Consider the following 22,975-nt stretch of genomic DNA (forward strand, 5'->3'; position numbering starts at 1 on the left):
TTTATCGTCCCGTAAACTCAAGAAAATCGACCGTAGTACCCACATTATTTCAGACAGTGACATATCTTGTTAGGGTTAGGTACCAAGAGATGGCAGCACTTGTTTTCCAGCCTCTTCATCGGTGGCTGCTATAATTAGCGATATACATGGGCCAGCTATCTCTGATTGGCTACCGGTGGAGATTGAACTGCCCACTCAGTCTACAAAAGCTAGATAGGGTATAAAGGCCTCGCATACTCCCTATTAGGGAATAAAAGGCATTAGTTGATTTTTTTTTTAGTTGAATATTTATTCATGAAAAATGCTTAGAAAACTAAAATGACGATTCCACAACTTCTTGCGGAACACCTATTCACCTTCCGCGGAACGCAGTTTGAGAAAGTGAGGAGCACCTGATTTTCAAACATGTTTGAACTTGTTGCAGCATTTAAAATCATTCCAGTCTCTAACAATTTTGATAATTTTCCACGGAACACTGGTGTTCTGCAGAACATAGTTTGGGAAACCATGCATTAGAGAATGCGTATGAAATTACTGGGGTTTTACTTTATTGTTATTTTTATTAGATAGCCTCAATCACTGTTCAAGCTGTCTCGTGTGGAATAGAGGCAAATAAGACAAAATATATTGTTGGGTGCTGCTATAGACCAGGAGTTCCACAGGTAGATATAGATGCCACATACCAGCAAATCAGCACAATGAGTGTAGGCTGAACAATTATTTTGGAAGACTTTAACATGCTCCTTATCCTCTGTCGATTGGACAGGGGAAAAGGGACATAGCAAGATGGAAGTGGGATTTATACAATTGCTAAGGGATAATTACATGACACAACATGTTATAGAGGAGACAAGGGGTTTTAGGGTGTTGTATCTGATAATAGCATCAGGAGTTGTATTCATAAGACAGCTCTGCTTCCAATTGGGAAGAGTCACCATGCTGTCTTGTTCTCTGTCAACTATAAGGCTGGTGATTATGAGAGACTCAGGAGTCAGTTGAAAAACTGTACGTAGAGAATGTCAGTAGTGCCTGACCACTTGTCACACAAGTGGTCAGACACTTTCTGCCTGACCTGTCTGTTCTGAAATTGCTTCAGGTAGTAGCAGACTGTATTAGCAAGTGGATGAGTAGGGCTATAAAGCAAGAGCTGCAAAAAAAAAAAAACATTGTGGAGGAAATATAAACAAATAGTGATCAGCATACTCATGAGTAGTACAAAGTGCAAGCAAGAAAGGTAACTAGTATGGTAAGGAAGGCCAAATCAGACTATGAGAGAGAGAGAGAATTAGCCAGAGAGAATTTTGGCAGAATTAGCCAAAAGAGTTTTTCGTTATGTAGCAGTTAAGAGAAAAAGGAAAAATGACTATAGTAGAATGACTTTAAACAGTGCTCAAGGTAAGAAGGTGAATTAGAAAAAGAAACAGTTGAGTTGCTGAGTGATCATTTTGCAAAGGTGTAAGAAACAAATCAAAATTGAAGTAGATGAACAGAAGGTGTTCAGCAAATTAAAAAATACGAATGTTAACACAGTAGTGGGACTGGATGGCATATCAGCCAGTGTACTACATGAATGTGCAAAGAATTGGCATTTCCTATGAAGATGTTGTTCAATCTAAGTTTCATCTCTGGAAGAGTTCCAAGGATTGGAAAGAGGGTAAGATAGTATCATTGCATAAAAGGCAGCTCCAAGACAGAGGTAGCAAACTACAGACCAATTAATATATCAGGAGTGGTTGTTGAAGTACTGGAAAAGTTGATGAGAGATAAAATACAACAGTGGATGGAGAGGGATGTGATACTCTATAGTGGATAGCTCAGCTTTGTAAAGTGTAGGTCATGTCTTAGTAACTTATCAACATTTTATAATAAAGTGAAAGCAGAATTGGATGAAGGTAATAGCTACACCATGATACTGCTCGACTTTGCCAAGGCATTTCACAGAATACCACATGGAAAATTATTACAAAAACTGGAGAAGAAGGGAATGAATATGAGGCTAGTAGCATGGATAGGGGGGATGGCTGATGGACAAACACCAGAGAGTAGTATATGGTAGGGTGGAGTCTAGGAGAATGATGGTGACTAGTGTAATACCACATGGTTTGGTACTAGGACCACTACTCTTTATTTAATTTGTATATCAATGACATAGGGAAAGATTTAAGAGAGGATATTCAGTTGTTTGCTAATGATGCAAAGCTGGGGAGAGCAATAGTTGATAAAGGTGATGTAGATATCCTGCAGGATGATTTAAATAAACTGGCATTGTGGGCAAAGGATAATGAGTGTCAATTTAATGTTGTAAAATGTAAGGTTATGCATTTTGGGTCGAAAAGGTTGCATGCAGTATACAAAGGTGGTATGAAAAGTTCTCGGCCTCGAGCATAGGTGGCAACCCTATTGGCAAGATTTTTTTTCTAAGTTGGTATGTCTGTCATAAGCATCCATGTGAAATTGCAAGCTATTCTATCAAGTAGTTTGTTTTATACAGCTGTCTGAAGCAACAGGGTTGTCTGTATCCCTTGAAATGGATTAAATTAAGTATGGTGTGGTTATAAAATTCTTTGTAAAAGAAGGTTTAACACCAAAAGAAATTCATTCTAAGTTTATGGGCATTCTTCTCCTTCATTTTCGACAATTAAGAAATGGGCTGCCGAGTTTAAATGTGGCCATACCAGCTTTGAAGATGAGCCATGTGAAGGATGTCCAAAAAGTGTAACAACACCAGAAATCATTGATCAAGTACATGATATGGTATTGGATGACCGGTGAGTCAAAGTGAGTGAAATTGCTGAGACTATAGGCATTTCAAAAGAACGTGTAGGATATATTTTGCATGAAGAATTGCAAATGAAAAAGCTTTGCACAAGATAGGTGCCCCGCTTGCTCATAGCCAATCAAAAACACACCCACATGAAAATCTCTGAACAGCTTAATGAATTACTTGGATGTTGAAAAATGCACCAACAAGTAAAGATAAAGACGTTATTATCCCTGTTTATAAGGCAATGATTCAGCCATATCTTGACTGCTGTGTGCAGATTTGGTCACCTGGGTTTCTTGGGGACCAGGAGGTGGTCGAAAAGATTCAGATACAAGTGAACAAAATGGTAACAGGTACGTGGAGGATAATTTGAAGGTTTGTGGGTTACAAAGTTAGTTGATAGGCAGAAAAGGGGAGAATGTGTGAGCAGCAGTATGAAACTGTCAATGTTGCAAAGTGTTAAGTTCTTGAAATTTGGTAGGCAACAATGAAATGGAAAGCATCGATTTGGTGGGAAAAGTTTAGAGGAAGTTGGGAAGACAAGAGACCTTAGAGTGGAAGTGGACAAGGATCTGAAGTTCAGAGATCACTTTGAACACTTGTGAAGTCATCAATCCAGATTATGGCAATGATGTGGAAGATCTTAACATATAGAAATAAAGAGGTTCTGGTGCCATTGTATAAGACCTTGAACAGGCCTCATGTGGATGGATTATTGTGCAGAGATTTGGGCCCCTGGTTTTCATGGTAAAAGAGGATATATCGGAAATGGCCCAGAGAAGACTGATTAAGGTGATAACTAGTCTTTGGGATGTGGGATATGAAGGCAGATTGAGCAAAGTTGCAGTTTGCAGATCTTTGCGAATAGCAGGAAGTGAGGGGATATGATTGAGACATTTAAGTTGATAAAGGTTGTTGCTGGTTAATGTGAAGAAATTTTTTATGAATGGGGAAAGCTGGTAGAACAATGGGACATCCCTGGAAGCTGTATAACGAGAATGTGAGCAGGGGCATGAGGAACAGGTTCTTTGTATGGATAATAGTTGGTGAGTGGAATGCATTGCCTGACAGTGTGGTGAATGCAGGTACATTGAATAAGTTTTAAGCATGGTTTAATGGGCTTTCTGTGTGTGTGTGTGTGTGTGTGTGTGTGTGTGTGTGTGTGTGTGTGTGTGTGTGTACAATGAGACTTTCACTCCATGGAGGTCTAGTGTTAATAATAATAATGGTTTCTCAGCACCATTATTAAATTTTACACTGAATGTAACATCATTATCTTTATCTTCAAAAAATCCAGATATGTTTACATGTTTATACTCCTTTTAATATATTAAATATAATTCTGTGACCACCTTCTTTTTGGAAATTTATATTTATTAGCCTGTTTTAAATGTAGCTATCTTATATAGCCTGTTTTAAATGTAGATTTATAAAGGGGAACTCTATCCCAGTTAAATAAGCTTTGCTATAAAGATCTATATAACTTTGAAGAAACATGAAATCTTTTCAGAACTCTGTATTACTGTGTGTTATAAACTAAGGAATAAATGAGAATTGTTTATCTGTTTAAAAAAATAACTTGAACATGCCTTGTTATTTGTTTATAGAACCACTTACTCCTCATATTGATGGAATGGGTAATTTAGAAGTAAAACTGGGAGATGTAGCAAAATTTGAAGTGAATATTACAGGTTTTCCAACTCCTGATGTGAAATGGTAAGTTGATTTTTAAGATGATTTATCACATTATTATTTTTTTTTCTTAGTCACTCCAAGATCAAGGAAAAGTAATATCTCCCAGTATGCAAATGAAAGAGTCATGGTATTCATACATTATTATTATTATGTGACACCTCCAGGGAATTCGAAGACTCATTGAGGGAGGGCACCCACTCCAAAACTCTGCCTCCACCACCCGATTCACCAACTACAATGAACTGCAACTACCATCATCATCTATAACAGGGCTGTCCAAAACACTGCCTGTGGGCTGGATGCGGCCCACCTGTGGGTTTTGATTTTAATGAGAAAAAAATAAAATCACAAATTTGAATCGAATGCGTATTAGATATTTTAATTCTATCACTAATCGATAATCTCAATGCTGGTAATTTTATTTGATGTTTTTACATCACTATTATTAAATGAATTATCTTTTTTTTTAATATTTAAAAATTATGTTTAAATATTTTTTAAAAATGCATTTATCATCTTCTCTAATACTTTGTATTTTATTTTTATTTGTCGGATAGTAGGTTAGTATGTTGGATAAATGATTTGCTGTGATAGGAATCAGGAAGTTGTGTATGGAGGAGTGACATCTCAGAAAAGGACAGTTAGTATTGGTGTACCCCAAGGGTTTGTTTTTGTTTTGGGGTACACCAAGTAACCCCTCCCTTTTGATGATATCAGGGGGGGGGGGGATCTGAGTGGTTATATTCAGTTGTTTGCAGATAACACAAAGTTGGGAGGAACAATCGGAAATGAAACTGATGTGGCTTTGCCCATTTAGCCAGCACTTTCACCTTGAATGTGCTGGCTAAATGGGCAAGTGATTGGGGTTGCCAGTTCAGTGTTGCAATGTATAAAGTTTTAAAATTTGGGAAGTAAAGATGGAATTCAGAGTATACAATCGGCAGCAGTATCTTGGAGGAAGTGGTGGAGTGAGTGATCTAGAATTGATTGTGGATAAGGACTTAAAATTTTGAGGACACATTGCTAGAATCATGAAAACAGGACAATGGATTATGGCAATGATGCAGAGGACATTAATGTATAGATGTCAGGATGTTATGGTTCCACTATATAAGGCTTTGATTAGGCCAAATATAGATTATTGTGCACAAATTTGGTCACCTGATCTTCAAAAGGATGAGGAGATATTGGAAAAGGTCTAGAGATGATTGAATAAGGTAGTTTCTGGTCTCTGTAATGTTGAGTATGAAGTCAGATTGAGAAAATGTGAATTACAGAGACTAGTGGATAGGAGAAGGAGGGGAGATGTGATTGAGATATATAAGTTATTAAGGAGTTGTTACCAGATTAATGTGGATAACGTTTTACATACAATGGGGAAAACACAGAGGTCATTTGTGGAAGCTGTATAAGGAGAGTGTTAGCAAAGAAGTGAGGAGAACATTTATTTGCAAGGAGAGTTGTGGGTGATTGGAATGCATTACCTGGGAATGTTGTGGATGTAGTGACAGTGAATATAATTAAGGCATGATATGATAAACTGTGTGTGTGTAATAGTGGGACCTCCCATGATGAGTCATTTGACTCCATGGAGGTTTGATGATACTACTACTACTAATAATAATAATAATTACATACTGTAATGAAAACATAATGAACTGTTTCATCATGCTCAAAAGATGTTCAAAAATTCTCTCTAGGTTTATGTTTGCTATATGCATATAATAATTTTCTATTGTGTCTGTGATAGGAAAAAGATCTGGAAACACTGCCTTAGTAAAAATGCAATTAGACGTTAATCTTTTTTCTGAACTCTAATATGAAGCTGATGTTCAGAAACCCACAGCCATCCACTTGATACTGAGTACTTAAAAATCTGATATCAGCCTTTCTATAAACATATCAACAAAACTGTCATCTTGGAATTTACATTAATGTTTATCTGAACTGAAATTGTCAAAAAAAAGTATTTATGAAGCTAACCTCTATATAATTGGAACCAATCTATATATGGACTAAAAGATGTAGCTCCTAGGTAAAGGGTGAATTGAGTGTTACTGTCTCAGGCTTTAGCAGCAGTGGAGATAGTGCATCGAAAATGGGTGAGTGCCAACTTGTAGATATGTGTAGCATACTTGAGGGTGAAAAGGATATGAAAGTGGTGTGTATGGATTTCACCTTGAACAATGTAGCAGGAAGAGATGTTTTGACAAATGGTTATAATCGGGTAAGTGAATGTCAGGTGAAAGCAGAATGTTTGGTGATAGAAATAGAATTGAGAGGGAAATGTTGAGATGAGAGTTGGGAAAAGTTGAGGGAAAGGAGAGAAAAAGAGAGAGAGAGAGAGAGAGAGAGAGAGACTGGAAGCAGAAAGGATCAGGGATGCCAATGAATGAAAAATGAAGAATCAGGATGTGCAAAGTAGAGCATTAGAGAAATGCTTACCTGGGGGGAATAGTAGATTGTGCAGCAATGGCATTGAAATAAGTTGGAGACACAGAAGAGATGATAGTAGTATTTGATTTGAATGACCTGAAAAGTAGTGTGAATCATGTAGGAAGATATTTGAGATTGATGTTAGGGATTGAGCAGAAGAAATCTGTGAGAGGGAAGAGGCAATGGTAATGAATGACATAATAGCAAGAATATGTAGGAAGAGAGATCTGGAGATGGATTACATTTGAACACAGAGGGATGCAGACATTTGGAGAGACTGTTCTTTTCTGGGCGAATGATGGTGGATTGGTCTCATATAAGGAAACTTGAGAAATGAGAGGATGTATGCTACATTTAGGGTATCATTTTAATAGATAAAGATCCATATTTATTTCAGTATAGAATTTTTTATCCATAATGTTCCTTCAGTTTCAGAAAATGGGAATGTTTTGCTAGGATAGGAAGGAGTCTTATTTCCTCTCAAGGTAGAGAGGAGGAAAAGAAATGACACTAATGGTTCTGAGAATATGGCAGAAATGGATAGGACAAGATATTTAGTGGGATGTTGCTATAGACCAGAAAATATAGATGATTATGAGCAGAAAATGATTAGGCAAATTAGTTTTGGTACATTCAAACTGAGTGATCATTATGGGCAGGCTTCAACATTAGCAGTATAAACTGGGAAGAGGAAGCAACATAGAGTAATAAGGGGCGAATTTTCAGACTGTTTGAGAAACAACTGTTTTAGGTAGCAAGTGGTGGGAACACACAGATCAAGAGCTTTAGATTTGGTCATAGTATCAGGGAATCTGATTGTTACTGAGATGTCATACTTGCCTCCAGTTGGTGACATTGACCATGTAGTTTTGCCCTGGAGGATAATCAGACATGAAAAAGTATCAAGGCAAAATAAATTTATGTGGATTGTAAGGCAGGATTTTATAATAGGCTAGGAAACCAGCTCAGAGCAGTACAATAGATTCAAGAATTTAAATATGTATGGGAGATAAGAGATAATTAAGAAAAAATTGCTAACAATAGTGGCAAATCATATACCTCAATTGAAGAAGATGAAGTTATTTGGAGTAAAATAGATGATTAGGGAAATCAAACAGGAATTGCAATGAAAAGAAGTTATGGGAGGCATGTAGAGAGAGAGAGAGAGAGAGAGGAAGAACAGCTTAAGGAGGAAAAAATTAGATCATCAGATGAGACTAGTGCTGCATTACAAGGGGAAGCTCAAGTTTTTTGTTATGCAGCTAGTACAAGGAAGAATGATTAGATGGATGGAGGGAATTCAATCTGTATGGGTATTAATGATGGTCTTGGTTAGCAATCAGAGATAGCTGACCAAGACCATCATTAATTATAAATGACATCCAATGAAGAGAAGACAGACAAGTGCTGCCATCTCATGACCCCTAACCCTAACAGAGTATTAATAGTATGAGTTCTACAGCCAGTTTTCTTGAGTTTACTGGATGAAAAACCCAAGTTTCTAGTAGAAAAAATACCCATTTGCATATGCCTGAGATAGACAAACTTGGGAAACAGTCAAAGAATGGGTTAAAAAAAGTTCCTCTAGTTGAGGACCATATTTGATCTGATAATGACTGAAAGAAGATTGAAAACTTCAGCTGCATTCCCGATGGAAAATCTGTAGAACAAGTAGCACATATCGGGTATTTAGGCAATTTTTAATAAGATGGTAAATTAAATATGGAAATAGACAAAATAATTAATAAAACTGGTACAGTATGGAGTCAGCTGAATCAATTTATATGACGCAAGAGAGAAACTGGTCAAAACACTAAACTAGCAGTTATGTTTGGAAGATTAAGCAGAGGAGATGGTCAGTAGTGTGCTCTCTCATGATGAGTCCTTGAAGGTGCCAGATAATAATAATAATAATAATAATAATAATAATAATTTTAACTGTAGATCTGAGAGAGAGAGAGGTTAGAAGTACCATAGATTTTGAGAGTCTTGAAAAAAAAAATTAGGGGCGTGAATAGATGCCGTAAGTACCAGAAAGGTACTTGACTTTGTTCACATTGAGGAATATGTGAGCATAGTTAATTACAGGTAGTATGTCACTTAAATAGAATGGGAGAGGAAAATTTATTATTATTATTATTGTACAGGCACCTCCATGGAGTCCAAAGACTCATTGCGGGAGAGCCAGTCTATCCTATCTCTCTTTTAATCCATTAAAAATTCACAACTGACTCTGGCAACCTATTCCACTCATTCGCAACTTGCCAAGCAAAAAATCTAGTCCTCACACCCCTTCTAACTACACTATTATTCAACTTCCAGATATGACACCTTGTTCTGGCCTCTCCAGCCAAATGCTGAAACATTTCCCCTGCATCAATCCTATAAAACTCTTTAAGCAACTTAAATGTTGCTATCATATCCTTTCTTTTTCTCTTATCAACCAACTTTGGCAATCCACACACCCTCAATCTATCCTCACTGGGAACATTCCACAGACCACTCACCATGAATCTTCTCCACTGCTTCCTCATCTCTAAGAAATCCAGGAGACTAGACCTGAGCAGAGTAATTCAGATGTGGATGTATCAAGACCTTATAGAGAGAAATAACAACTTCCTTATCTCTGCTTGTTTATGTGTTCTTCAATAGCCAAATTTGTCAGTTGTGTAACAATGTTCTTGCCTATTTCTTTATTGTATTCCTTTGGAGTCACATCGTGATTTGTCTACATGAAAAATATTTCAATAACTAATGGCAAAATACTGGAAATCAAGTATATCTAGTTCTTCCCAACTTAAGTTCATTCAGATACGCTTGTAAAGCCTCATAACTGACTTTATAGGAAGATGTGAATAGACTATATGATTGGAAATGCCATTTCAATGTTGCAGTGTCTTAAGATTTCAAAATTTTGAAAGCAGGAATGGATATATCGATAAGAATATCTTGCAAGCAGTGGAAGAGATAAGGGATCTGGAAGGATGTGGCAGGGAGAATCTGAAATTTAAAGACATTAAAATTTTTTATGACTTAAAATAATTTATAAATTTTAATTTATAAATCAAAATAAGTTATGGTTTATTTTCTGTAATATAAGGCCTTGAGCAGGCCATATATAGAATATTGTGTGCAACTTTGGTTCCGCCTTGGTTTTCATGGGGATGAGAGTATATTGGGAAGGTGCAGATGGTGGTTTCTTGTGTCTAGACTGTTGGGTATGAAGAAAGATTGAGTAAATTCAATTTGCAGAACCTGATTGATAGAGAAGGGGGAGGCATGTATAAGTTGATCAGGGGTTGTTACCAGATAAATGTGGAGGAGATTTTTCATAGAATGGGGAGTAAAAAAAAAAAACAGGTAGAACAAGAGGCCATTCCTGAATGCAATATAAGGTGGAGGTGATCAGGGAAGTGAGATACAGGTTTTCTGTATGAAGAGTCAGTGAGTGGAATGCATTGCTTGAGAGTGTGGTGAGTGCAAGAACAGTGAATGGGTTTAAGGCACCATTTGATCAGATTTACTATAGGAAGTTGACTTCCCATGGTGAATCTCTTGACTCTATAGAGGCCTAACAGTAATAATAATAATTATTATAAACTGCATATTCTTATTCCCATATCATTAATGTGCAAATTAAACAACAGTTGCCCAAGTATAGAGTGTTGTGGTAATTATGCGCTCAGGTAATATGGTCACTTAAAAGAATGGGAGAGGAGAAATTAGTAAAACAGGTGTCATTGCTGACAGGATATCAGCAGACACTTTTGCTGATTGACTAATTGTTGCTCCTACTGCACTTTTGTTATCCTTATCAACCCTTTTCGCTTGCACCTTATACTGCTCATGCAACTGACCATTACCTCACACCTTATACTGTCCATAAGCCTTCTTTTTCTTCTTCCAAATTGCATGCATATTCTTATCATGCATGCACTTACACCTACATCATTTAACTTCCTGTGCTCTGGAATACATTCAGGCATTGCTGCTGTTAAATAGTTCTTGAACAGTTCAAGCAGCATTGATTTCCTTTCTATCTAACTCCTTGTTCCATTGCTTCAGGATATCTCCTGAAGGTGATTATCACATGATCATCATGTCAAGTGGAGTCAGATTCAGCACCTCATTTACAATAGCATCATCTCATAAAACGATCAATCTAAGACTCTCAATCCTCATTTGACTCCATTACTACTGCCTATAGTAGTTTTTCTTAAAAATTCAAGAAATTACTCTTTTCTTCCTAGGTACCATACTTTTCAGATATGTAAGAGTCAGTCTGCTCATACCGAGTTAAAGTTATGCAGAGATGAAACAGGAACAAAGATTTAGTGATGTCACAAAATTCTGCACTTGTAGTATGCATCACCTGATTGAAGTATGAGCCAGCTGAACCATGTGCAACTACTGACAAATAACGTTGGATAAAAAATTCCAAGAATTGGATAGAATTCCAAGATCTAGTCTCTACACGTATTAAAATTTTATCATTTTACATTTTACTAAAAATGTAAAATGATAAAAAAAAAACACGTGATTTTATTAGCCAGACTAGAAAAATAAGAAAAAATTGAGGAAAACTTAAAGTTAGTTTAAATTTAACATTATTCTTATGGATATTTGGCCAGAATGATACAAATAATTTATAATTTCAAGGAAAATGGAAAATTGGGTGGCAATAAAATTGCAGTTTCACTGTATGTTATATTCAAAGAATGTAGGCATTTAAATATTATTATTATTATTAAGAATTTTATCATAATATTAAAATATTACTAATTCATTAAGATGAAAATATTACTGACTCATTTTTAAGGTTAAAAGGTGACCAACAGATCCAGCCTTCTGACAAGATTGTCATAACTGCTAAAAAGGATGTAGAAAAATATTCTTTGGCTATAAGAAATACAAATCAGGAAAATGAAGGTCTTTATTCCTGTGTTGCATCTAACTATGCTGGTGAAACAAAAGAAGAAGGGAAACTCTCACTGAAATGTAAGCCAAATGTTTATATGCTATATATATATATATATTTTTTTTTTCTCACACACATGCACGCACACACACTATTCCAAATATTATGATTACTCCTGTTATTCCACATCGGCCATGCTACAGCTTTTTCACTAATTGATAGATATTCTATCTAACAGATAAGCTTAGGTGTTGATGGTTATTCATGACTTATTTTTCACGGTATTAACAACATGACCTATTATGGGCAAACAGGAAGATCAGTGAACATCTGCCTGGAAGAACATGAAAGATACATTTGCTACTATTACCATGGCAAGTCGGGACTGGCAGACCATGCTTTGGACACTCCTTCACACAGGATTAGATGGAGGAAAACAAATGTGCTATTTAGGAGTCGTTATAGATCTGAAAGATTCTTTTTTGAGTCATCAATGGCATTGAAGAATTCTCCCAACCTTAACAAATATGGTTGCATTAATTTGCCAAAAATTTGGGAGACAGATATCCTAAGAAAAACTCCTGGATAGCTGCCTTTTTTTTTTTTTCCCCGTTAGAGGGCACCGAAAATAGGACTTTAGATCTTTTGTCTTTTGCAATTATATTGTTTCACTCACTCACTGTCGCGTATACAAGTGTGTTGTGCTCTGATGATGCTGAGTTGAAAATCAGCGAAATATGAGCGTTAATAAAACATCTTTGTGTTAAAAGTGTGTGTGGAGTTGTTAATACTGTGAAAAATAAGTCATGATAGATATTCTGTTTCTAATCCAATCCAAAAATTTATAAGATTTTTATGTGACTTCTCTGCAAATGGTACAATGTAAACATGGATAGTCCTCATCTCCCAGAAATGAAAATCCATATTAATATAATTTAAAAAACATAATGGCAGAAACTTAAACTCATGAAATAAATTTATTAGCTGGAATTTTAAGTAATCTTAATTTAAATATGGCAACTTTCATACCTATATTAAAGCATTTAATATAATCTGTACTATGATTAGGTCTTTTTTTAATATTCATTTTCATGCCAATCTTTTGAATAACACTAGATAATATTTATAAATTTTTACCAACCAAATGAATTTTACAAGTTTTTTGAAGATGATCTCGAGACAAATTTGAGGGATTTTCAGTTTCATGCTCATCATTGACTTGTATTTCAATATTGTGTTTTATGCTTTCAGTTTTCAAATAATGGTCCATAATGGTTTCTTAAAAAATTTACATTAAAAATAATTTAATACCGTATAACTCTCAAATCCAACACAGTGCAGTGTAGCTACTGGTAACATTTACTGGAGTTTGTGTGATATGGGACTGGAGTTTGTCTGAATTGTGTGATACACATCAACATGCAAATACTTATTCTGCTCATCCCTGTCCCTCCTCTAAAATCTTGTTGCACATGCTTGCTCTGTTAGAACACATGGCTCTCAAACATTGCAACCAAATATAAACTCTTTTTTTTTTATTTAATTTATAAATCGAAGCAGATGCCATTACAATTTTTTTTAGTGCAAACCCTTCCTGGAAAACCTTTGCAAATCTCTAGGGATTTGGAAACCCCTAGTTGGGAACCTATGGTTCCAACTAAGGGTAGCAACCACACCATCTGGTAGCAACTGAGTCACCCTCCTAGCCTGTTCTTTGTACTTTTCATGGAACTGACTATTACCACTCATCTTATGTTATCTCCATAATGCCTTCTTCCTCTGTACCGTATGCTTAATCTATTCATTCATTTTGTACCTATCTTATTTAAGCTTCTGACCCTTGAAATACATTTGCACATTGCTTCTACTAGACAATTCTTGAATATCACCCAAACAACGTTGATCTGCTTTCCACCCAATTCCTCATTCCATGCTGCAGCTGCAAGCTGTCTCCTGAGCTTTTCATAATCACCAGCCTTGTAGTAGTTCCACACACATATCCTTTTTTTCATATAAGTTCTCACATAGCTGGCAGCCACCCGGGTAATCACTTGCAAACAAACATCCTCAGATGAGGTTGTTTGTTTTTGTAACCAGGTCCTTTGTTACATACTTCCTGAAGTAATTGTGCCTCAAAAACTGAGAAATTCATTTTGTTTAGTTGTGGTCGCTATCTCATATTTTAAATCAACCATAATGATCACCCTTTTCCTATTTTCTTGGTTAAATTGTTATACATTTCATGTTCACTACCCTTCACATTGCCAGGTCTATAGCAATATTGACTCCCCCAAACACCATACTGCCTCAAAACCACTGCCAATATTTCCCCCTGGCATCTCCACCTTGCATGAGCATAACTCCTTTTCTGTCATCAATAGCACTCCACCTCCCTTTTTACAATTTTTATCTTCACGGGAAACATCATACCCTTCCATCTCTATTCCTATCAGGATGTCATCCTCATCCAATCACATATCACCTATTCAACAATTTTTGGCAGAACAAACTCAATCAATGCAACAATATCATTCTCCTCATTTCTGATACTTCTGGCCTTTGTATACAAATATAACAGTTCATTTCTAGATATATTATAAGAGTCACTGATACCACTTATTAGATGTGACCTCTTTATGCCTACCTCTTTCTGATTACCCATCTCAGAACTCTCTTCAAACCCAACTGTTCCTCCCAGGCCATCTCATTCCTTTCTTGTGTACTCATACATTCACTTCCTTTCTGAGCATCAACCTTTCTCATGCTGTTTTTCTGTTCCCCTGTCTCTCTTTCACACCTCATTCTCTACACTTATGCTACCCGCTTCATTCCCTCATTCCTCACTCCTCTGCTCTTCCACATCACTACTTGCTCAGATCTAGTCTCTACACTCATTAATCTCTCCAAATGATTCACCCCAAAACCATTCAAATGCAATCCATTTCTCTTATACAGTTCAGTTCATTCCTCAAACTTATTCCACACACATTAACAAACTACATTCCTTTCTCTTTGCTTATTTCCACTGACATATTATTCATAATCTGTGGTCTCCACCTGAAGTCATCACTCTCATACCTGGGCAACACACTCACTACCTTTCCTATCACACTATTATCTTTTATCCTTCTCAATAATCCTGTTATCCAATCTTACATTCTCCTTCTTCCCAGCCAAGTTTTTATCAACAGATTTCTCTATTCCTGACCCTTCTCTCACACAGCATCTGTTTGCTATAGGATCTTCATCTTTTGTGTCTGGAATAAAAAAAAAAAAGGTCTGTTCCTACTACCGACTCTTTTGCTCAGTTACTGCTCATATTCAACATCTCAATCACTGTACTCATTTTACCTCCCAGAAAACCTTGTGTATCTTCTGGTGTACTACACCTCTAATAATTGAATCCCTATTCCCTGTACAATGCTACTCACAGTCTTTTGTTACCTCTCTTTCATACCAAATCATTCATTTCAGACTTCTTCATTCTTCCATACATATCTACAGTTCTTTAATTTCCCACATCTGCTTCATCTCTTGCCTCATCTTCACTGACTTGGCTTTCAAATCTTGCATCATTTTTTGTTATCTTACCATCAGTCACACAAGCTTTTTTGCCTGCTGCTTGTCATCTTACCATTAATTACTCTGTTTTTCACCATCATCATTATACTTTACTGACAATTATACTTTTCCTTCATTATCAGTTTCATGCAATTTCTTACGAGTACATGCCCACAATCATCTTCAAAAACCATCACTTACAATGCCATGTTCTCTACTCTGATTTAAACAAGCCTCATGGTCAATCAGCATATCACACCTCTCGTATACCCACACTTTCTCCTTTCTTTTATTCAGCCTCTTCACATAAATATCTGTAATATCTTCCCCTCAAACATACATAGTACATTCACAGCACTGCACAATTTTCAAAAAATCCATGGCATTCACTTTATTTGTCTTTAGTGCCGACTTATGCAACATTTTCTATTTCACCGCTATTTTCTGCCAGAGAACTAACAAGAAAAAAGTGAATTTAAAATTATACTACCTAAAAAATTTAACCAAACAATGCATTCCAAACACAAATATCACACAGTAACACTCTATCTAAAATTACACAATATCATCACACAATAAATATAAAATTAACTTATCTTGCTGCAGCCCATCCAATTACTGACATTGTACACTGCCCATATAGTGGCAAAATTTTGTTTGCTCAGTTAATAATGTGTTCAGGATATGTTCAATAAATGTTTTGTTAATATATTTCTTGTTGGGAGAGGAGGGGGGGGATAGTGTTGAATAACAATAGGAATGAGAAAATAAACAGACAGTTTAGAAATGGGACATGTTTAGAATTTTAAGTGAACTTGATGGGGGTGCTTAAGGGTCAAAGCTGTATAACTGAGAGGAGACCTCCACATAGCCTTTAAAGGAATGTGGAGAACCGACCAGGGCTTCTGACCTAATGTTCAATCCTCACCTTCTCGTGGTGCACCCTGTTGGGTATCTACATGGATACTGAACGAACGAGGATGGGATGGCAATTTGGGATTTAGCCAACCAAATTGTATTCTTATTGGTTAAACCAAAATAAAAAATGATGGTACAACATAACAAAATTTCATGCCGGCTGGGGCGTCACCCGGTTAAACAAGGCCCCTGTTGTTTTCGCCAGGGGACCAGGGCGAACAGCAAAAAGTCAGCTACTGGAACAAATCTAAAAACAAACCCCAACTCAACTTCACCAGAGTTAAAGATCGGTACTATCAACGTAAGAAGCCTGAATGGCAAAGAAATGGAGCTAGCTGAGGAATTAGATAAGTACCAGATTGACATCATAGGGGTGACTGAATCAAAAAAGACCAAAACTGGTGAGATCTTTCTGAGCAATAAATACAAAATGTTATATTCAGGCAATGACAATCAAGGAAAAGAAGGAGTAACCATAGTATTCAACACAAAATACGAGGCTAATCTTCTTGAATGGTAGTCAGTCTCAAGTAGAGTAATGTGGGCAAATATGAGAATAGGGAACTAGACAATGGGACTTATTTGTGCCTATGGTCTCACAGAAGGTTCTACTAAGGTAGAAGTGAAGGAATTTTTTGAAGCTTTAGAGAAAGCAACTGACACAATGAAAAAGGAAAAGTTGGTCCTTGTTGGGGATATAAATAACAGAGTAGGAAATGATTGTGAGACATACAAAAATAATTTGGGAAAATTTGGAGAAAAGAGCAAAGCTAATAATAATGGCAAATATCTGTTGGATTTCTGCTTAGGACTTGGACTGGTTATTACTAACACCATGTTCCAACATAAAAATGTGCACAAATTCACATGGAGAGAAGAGGCTAGGAATAAGAAAAGTCGCATTGACTATGCTATTGTTGATGGTGATGTTTTCTCCCTGGTGCAGGACACCAGCGTGTACAGAGGATTTGAAATTGGAAGTGATCACTATTTAGTCTTGAGCAGTATAAAATTGAATTCCATATTGAAAAGAATAACATGTAAGAAAGTTTTAAAGTGAATAAAAGTTGAGCAGCTCTCAGATGTGAACTGTAGACTAAAATACACAAAAATTATTGAAGAAAAAATGAAAGTGTTTGAGAACAGGAATCAAACCTTGGAGATTCAGTGGCAAACTCTGAAGAAAACATAGTTTGAGAGTTCCTGTCAAATAAGTCAGCTTGTGCTCTTATAGAATACAGAGACAAATATAAGAAAGCTAAACACTGTGTAAAACTAGCTAAACAAAAGTCATGGGAGGACTTTGGCATGAATATAGAAAATAAATATCAAGAAGGTGGCAAAATATTTTGGAGGTTGTTGAAGAAGCTTAGGAACGGAGGAAAGAGTGCTACCAAAGGAGTTAGAGATGATAAAGGTGACATGAAAACTGGAGAAAAAGATATCCTTGAAGTATGGAGTAATTACTTTGAAAAACTGCTAAATGAAACAAGCAGCGATGACAGCACAGTGGTAAAAAACACTGACCACGCATACAGGCAGGAATACATATCCATACTTGAAGTAGAAAAAGCCATCAAGGGCTTGAAATGCGGAAAGGCAGCAGGACTAGATGATATTCGACCAGAAATGCTGAAGTATGGTGGTATAAGAGTCTTACAGTGGCTGCACTGCATAGTTCAGAAAGCCTGGACAGAGGGACGAATTCCCGATGATTGGAGTAGAGCTCTCATAGTACCCATATATAAAAAGGGAAATAAAACTGCATGTGAGAATTACAGAGGTATTTCCCTACTGAGTGTTCCTGCCAAGATTTATGCAAGTATACTTGAAAAAACGGTTGAGAATTGTGGAAGAAAAGCTTGGTGAAGTACTTCACCAAGGCCAAACAGCGGCTGTCAGGATCAGATCTTCACTTTACGACAAATAGTCGAGAAAGCATGGGAATATAACAAAGATCTGTATTTAAGTTTTGTCGATTTGGAAAAGGCATATGATAAGGTGCCAAGAGAGAAGCTATTCAGTATGCTGCAGTTATATGGTGTCAGTTGGGCATTATATCAAGCAATACTTAGTCTTTATTTGAGTTGTAAGTCAGCAGTTAGAATTGAAGGAAGTACAGGAAGATGGTTTAATGTTAAATCTGGTGTGAGACAAGGATGTACATTATCCCCTCTGTTATTCATTATCTATATGGATCACATTATGAAGGAAAGTGGTATTAAACATGATATCAAAATTGGAGATGTTAATGTTACCTCTTTGCTTTATGCGGATGATGTTATACTTCTAAATAAATCCACTACAAGTCTGCAAGATTCTCTGACTAAATTGAATAGCTGTTGTAATAGATATGGTATGAAGGTCAGCAATAAAAAGATAAAGACAATGAAAATAGGCAGAATTATTGAAAATGTCAACTGTGTTGTAAATGGAGAATCTGTGGAACAAGTAAAACATTTCAGCTACTTAGGCACTATTTTTAGTGAAGATGGTAAATTAAATATAGAAATTGACAACTGAATCAACAAAGCTGGTATGGTAGGAAGTCAATTGAATAAATTCATATGGAATAAGAACGAAATTAGTCGGAACACTAAATTAGCTGTATACAAGACAGTGTTCAAACCAGTTTTAACTTATGGATCTGAGAGCTGGGTCAGAAGTAAAACACTTGACCAAAGACTAGAGACCGCAGATATGAGAGTCCTGAGAAAGATTAGAGGCGTGAACAGATGGCATCAATGGCAATATCATATTAAAAATGAGGATATTAGGAAAGACCTTGACATTGTCTGCATCCAAGAATGCGTTAGCAGAGCGAATCTCAGGTGGTATGGTCACTTAAATAGAATGGGAGAGGAAAGATTAGCAAAACAAGTGTTCTCTGCCAGGTTGGCAGGAAAACGACCCAGAGGAAGACCAAGATATAGGTGGATTGATATAGTACAAAGTGCCTTAGACGATAGAAATATAAGATCTGATAATGTTGGAGTCTTGACAAGTAACAGACTGATTTGGAGGAAAATTGTAGATAGGAAGTTAGTAATGATGTTATTTTTTCATGTAGTACTGTCATATCCTGTACACCCCTTGAGGGTACATGGCAGGAATTTGATGATGATGATGATGGAATAAGAGAGAAATTAGTTGGAACACTAAATTAGCTGTATACAAGACATTGTTCAAACTAGTTTTAACTTATGGATCTGTGAGAGCTGGGTCAGAAGTAAAACACTTGACCAAAGACTAGAGACCGCAGATATGAGAGTCCTGAGAAAGATTATAGGCATGAACAGATAGCATCAATGGCAATATCATATTAAAAATGAGGATATTAGTTAAGAACTTGACATTGTCTGCATCCAGGAATGCGTTAGCAGAGCTAATCTCAGGTAGTATGGTCACCTAAACAGAATGGGTGAGGAAAGATTAGCAAAACAAATGTTCTCTGCCAGGTTGGCAGCAAAACGACCCAGAGGAAGACCAAGATATAGCTGGATTGATATGGTACAAAGTGCCTTAGGTGATAGAAATATAAGATCTGATAATGTTGGAGTCTTGATAAGTAACAGACTGATTTGGAGGAAAATTGTATATAGGAAGTTAGCAATGATATAATTTTTTCATGTAGTACTATCATATCCTGTACACCCCTTGTAGGTACATGGCAGGAATTTGATGATGATGATGTGAACTTGATGTTAATAAGGCTGTGGGACCAGTGCTGATGCTCTTCAAGATGATTTTTCAAATCCTCTTGAAGAGCATCAGCACTACTACTAATAACCCTCCCAAGCTTCACATCATTGTGCAAACAACAGAACATCTTCCTGTGACAGTATAATTGACATAAAGATTGAACAGTAACTCTCCCACTACTGTAACCAGTGGAACTCTACTTGTAATGTTCCTACTACCTGAGACTACTCCCCATATAAAACTCTCAGATATATATCAGAAAACCAGTCACCAATCTGATACACTAAGCTGATATCCAAACCCATATGTTGTAACTTAACAACCAACTTATCATATATCATCCTATCAGATGCCTTTGAAAAATCCGAAAAAATGACAGTGCATGGCTTACTTTCATCCACTGCTCTTGTTACTCTATTCTAAAAGGCAACCAGATTACTAAAACAAGAGCATCCTTTAAGAAATCCATGCTAGCCTGCATAAATAATATTATCCTCATCTGCCCAATTCTGTATATGAGTTCTTACCAATTTCTCCAAAATCTTAACAACTATAGAAGAAATATAAACATGCCTATAGTTTGATACCTCCATTCTACCACCACCCTTATATAATGGTACTATCTTACTCTCCTTCCTCTCCAGGAACCTGTCCCATTAGAAGACTTTCATTAAACAGCAAAAATAATGGCACAGTCATTCCATAGCACATTCCCTTAAAACATGTTGTGAAATTCCATCTAGTGCCCTGTCTTATTGACGTTTAGCGTACTCAGTATTCAGAATACATCTTCTTTATTGACTTCTAACATCCTAATAGAGTGGTCATTAAATAGCTCAACTATGTCACCTGCTTTGGTCACCTGATTCCCATCTCCATCCTGCAAAATAATCCATCCACTATCATTTTTACTCCTACTCTCCACATAGCAAATAAACTCCTTGGGATTCTCCGTGGATTGCAGTGCTAGTCTCCTCTCGTATTCTAAGTTTTCTCTCCTTACAGTACTGGACACTTTCCTAGCCAGAGTTTTATATTCCTCATGCAACTGCTTTCCACCTTTCTCTTTATATGCCTTCCATTACAGTTGATTGTTCTTTTATTTATTTATTTATTTATTTTGAATTTACAGTGGAAGCACCAACATTTTTAAAAGGAATGACTGGTGTAAAGACAAAACTGGGAAAGAATGCAAATTTTGAAGTCCGTGTCAGTGGCTATCCTGTCCCAACCATTACATGGTAAGGCTTTACTTTAAAAGTACATTATTTATTGAAAAATTGTTCTCAGAAACTTTTATATTTTCTCATTCTGCTTTATGTCATCCCATTCTGTCCCGAAGTCACTGATTGGATATAATCACTGCTTTGCAACCAACAGATGATATTCATTGCCTGTTATAAAACTACCACTTACTTTTTGGAAACTTAAAAAACGGCTTGAAAAAGTACATAATTGGCTTCTAGAATAAATCCCAGATTATTTAACCCCTAAGCCATCCATGGTCCTAATGTATCTTAGGTTGATAACCTTTAATTTTTATCATGATTATCAACCTAAAATTAAAAAATGGGGGAAAAAAAGCTTTTATGACAACTCATGAATTTTCAGAAAAAAAAGTTAGTCTTGTCATAAAGTCTGAATTATAGATGTAACACAATTTTTACTGGAAAAGAAAGTAAATTATACTTAACAAAAATTATATTATTGTTTTCATCCATATTTTATCCAAATATGAGTAAAATCTTCATGACTTGCTACTTGTATATGGTATTAGTTGACTTCACATCAAATTGCTGTGTGTAGAGGCTTAAGTGCTGTGAAAACATCATGTTGGAGGCTTAATGGATTTTTTACAACACTCAGAAAGGATTAAAAAAGAATTTAATACTTCCTATATTTCGTCCTAGTCACTAGGACATCGACGGGGATTACAAAAATAACTAATGTAACATGTACACAAATATCAAACAATACTCAGCCCAACCACGTGGGTGACACTAAAGTCCTATCTAGGTGGAGCGCCCTCTAAGGGCAGTTGTAGGTGGGACCTCTGATGATGAGTGTTTCCCAAATCTTCGGAAGCTTAATGCAACCGTATTTATTAAGGTTTGGTTGAATTTTGAGAGCTGCTGCTGCTTCTAAGAATAGTCTCTCTTTCTTGAATTTGCTGTGATGGATCATGGTGGTTTTCTTCCATGATACCCTGTGGGTGGTGTCCAAGACATGGTCCGCCAAGCCTGAATGACCATAGTTGTGTTTCCAGATGTAAGACTTGTGTTCCTCTAGGCGGATGGATGCTGATCTGCCTGTCTGTCCAAAGTATGCCAGCTTACAGGAACAGGGTACTTTGTAAACTCCAGGCAGAGAGAGAGGAGGGAGCTGATCTTTCGTAGAACGGATGAGGGTAGCAAGTTTGCAGTGGGGCTTATATGCTGTGTGTAGGTTATACTTTTTTAGAATCTTGGCTATTTTTTCGGATGTGCCACGGATGTAGGGTATGGTGATGGCATTTTTAAAATCTTGTTGATGAGAAGGATGGAGAATGGGGGAGGAACTGATTATTTTTTTGATACTGTGATCGCTGTAGCCATTGGAGAGGAAGGTGTTGTGTATGTGGTTAAGCTCAGTAGTGAGGGCGGTTCCACTGGAATAAAGATTGTGAGCTCTATTGGTAAGAGTTTTAATAATGCCATATTGTTGAGAGGAGTGGTGATGGGAGAGTTTGTGAATGTATCTGCCTGTGTGTGTGGGTTTTCTGTATACAGTGAAGGCAAGTGTATCATTAGGCAGGCGTGTGACTAAGGTGTCTAGGAAGGGTAAACAATTGTTCTTTTCCTTTTCCATAGTAAACTGGATTCTTGGATGTAGGCTATTGAGATGACTGAGGAAGGAGTCTAAGAGTCTAACGTGTCTGGGCCATGAGACCAAATAGAGAACACATCATCTGCATATCTTAGCCAGATAGAAGGTTTGAATGG

At 36.6% G+C, this 22,975-nt stretch overlaps 1 protein-coding gene across 1 annotated transcript in view; it reads left to right on the forward strand.

Moving 5' to 3' along the window:
* Window positions 1-22,975, forward strand: part of LOC150109564 (protein Obscurin-like) — a 1,271,613-nt gene that overhangs the window by 669,876 nt on the left and 578,762 nt on the right. The window contains exons 50-52 of the mRNA XM_090402667.1: window positions 4,372-4,480; window positions 11,715-11,893; window positions 21,127-21,235. Of these exons, the coding sequence (XP_090258793.1) occupies window positions 4,372-4,480; window positions 11,715-11,893; window positions 21,127-21,235 (397 nt within the window). The remainder of the gene's footprint in view (window positions 1-4,371; window positions 4,481-11,714; window positions 11,894-21,126; window positions 21,236-22,975) is intronic.

The sequence above is a fragment of the Typopeltis vanoorti genome, chromosome 2, assembly GCF_054136105.1.
Source record: "Typopeltis vanoorti isolate ZY-2024b chromosome 2, IOZ_Tvanoo_1.0, whole genome shotgun sequence".
NCBI lineage: Eukaryota > Metazoa > Arthropoda > Arachnida > Uropygi > Thelyphonidae > Typopeltis > Typopeltis vanoorti.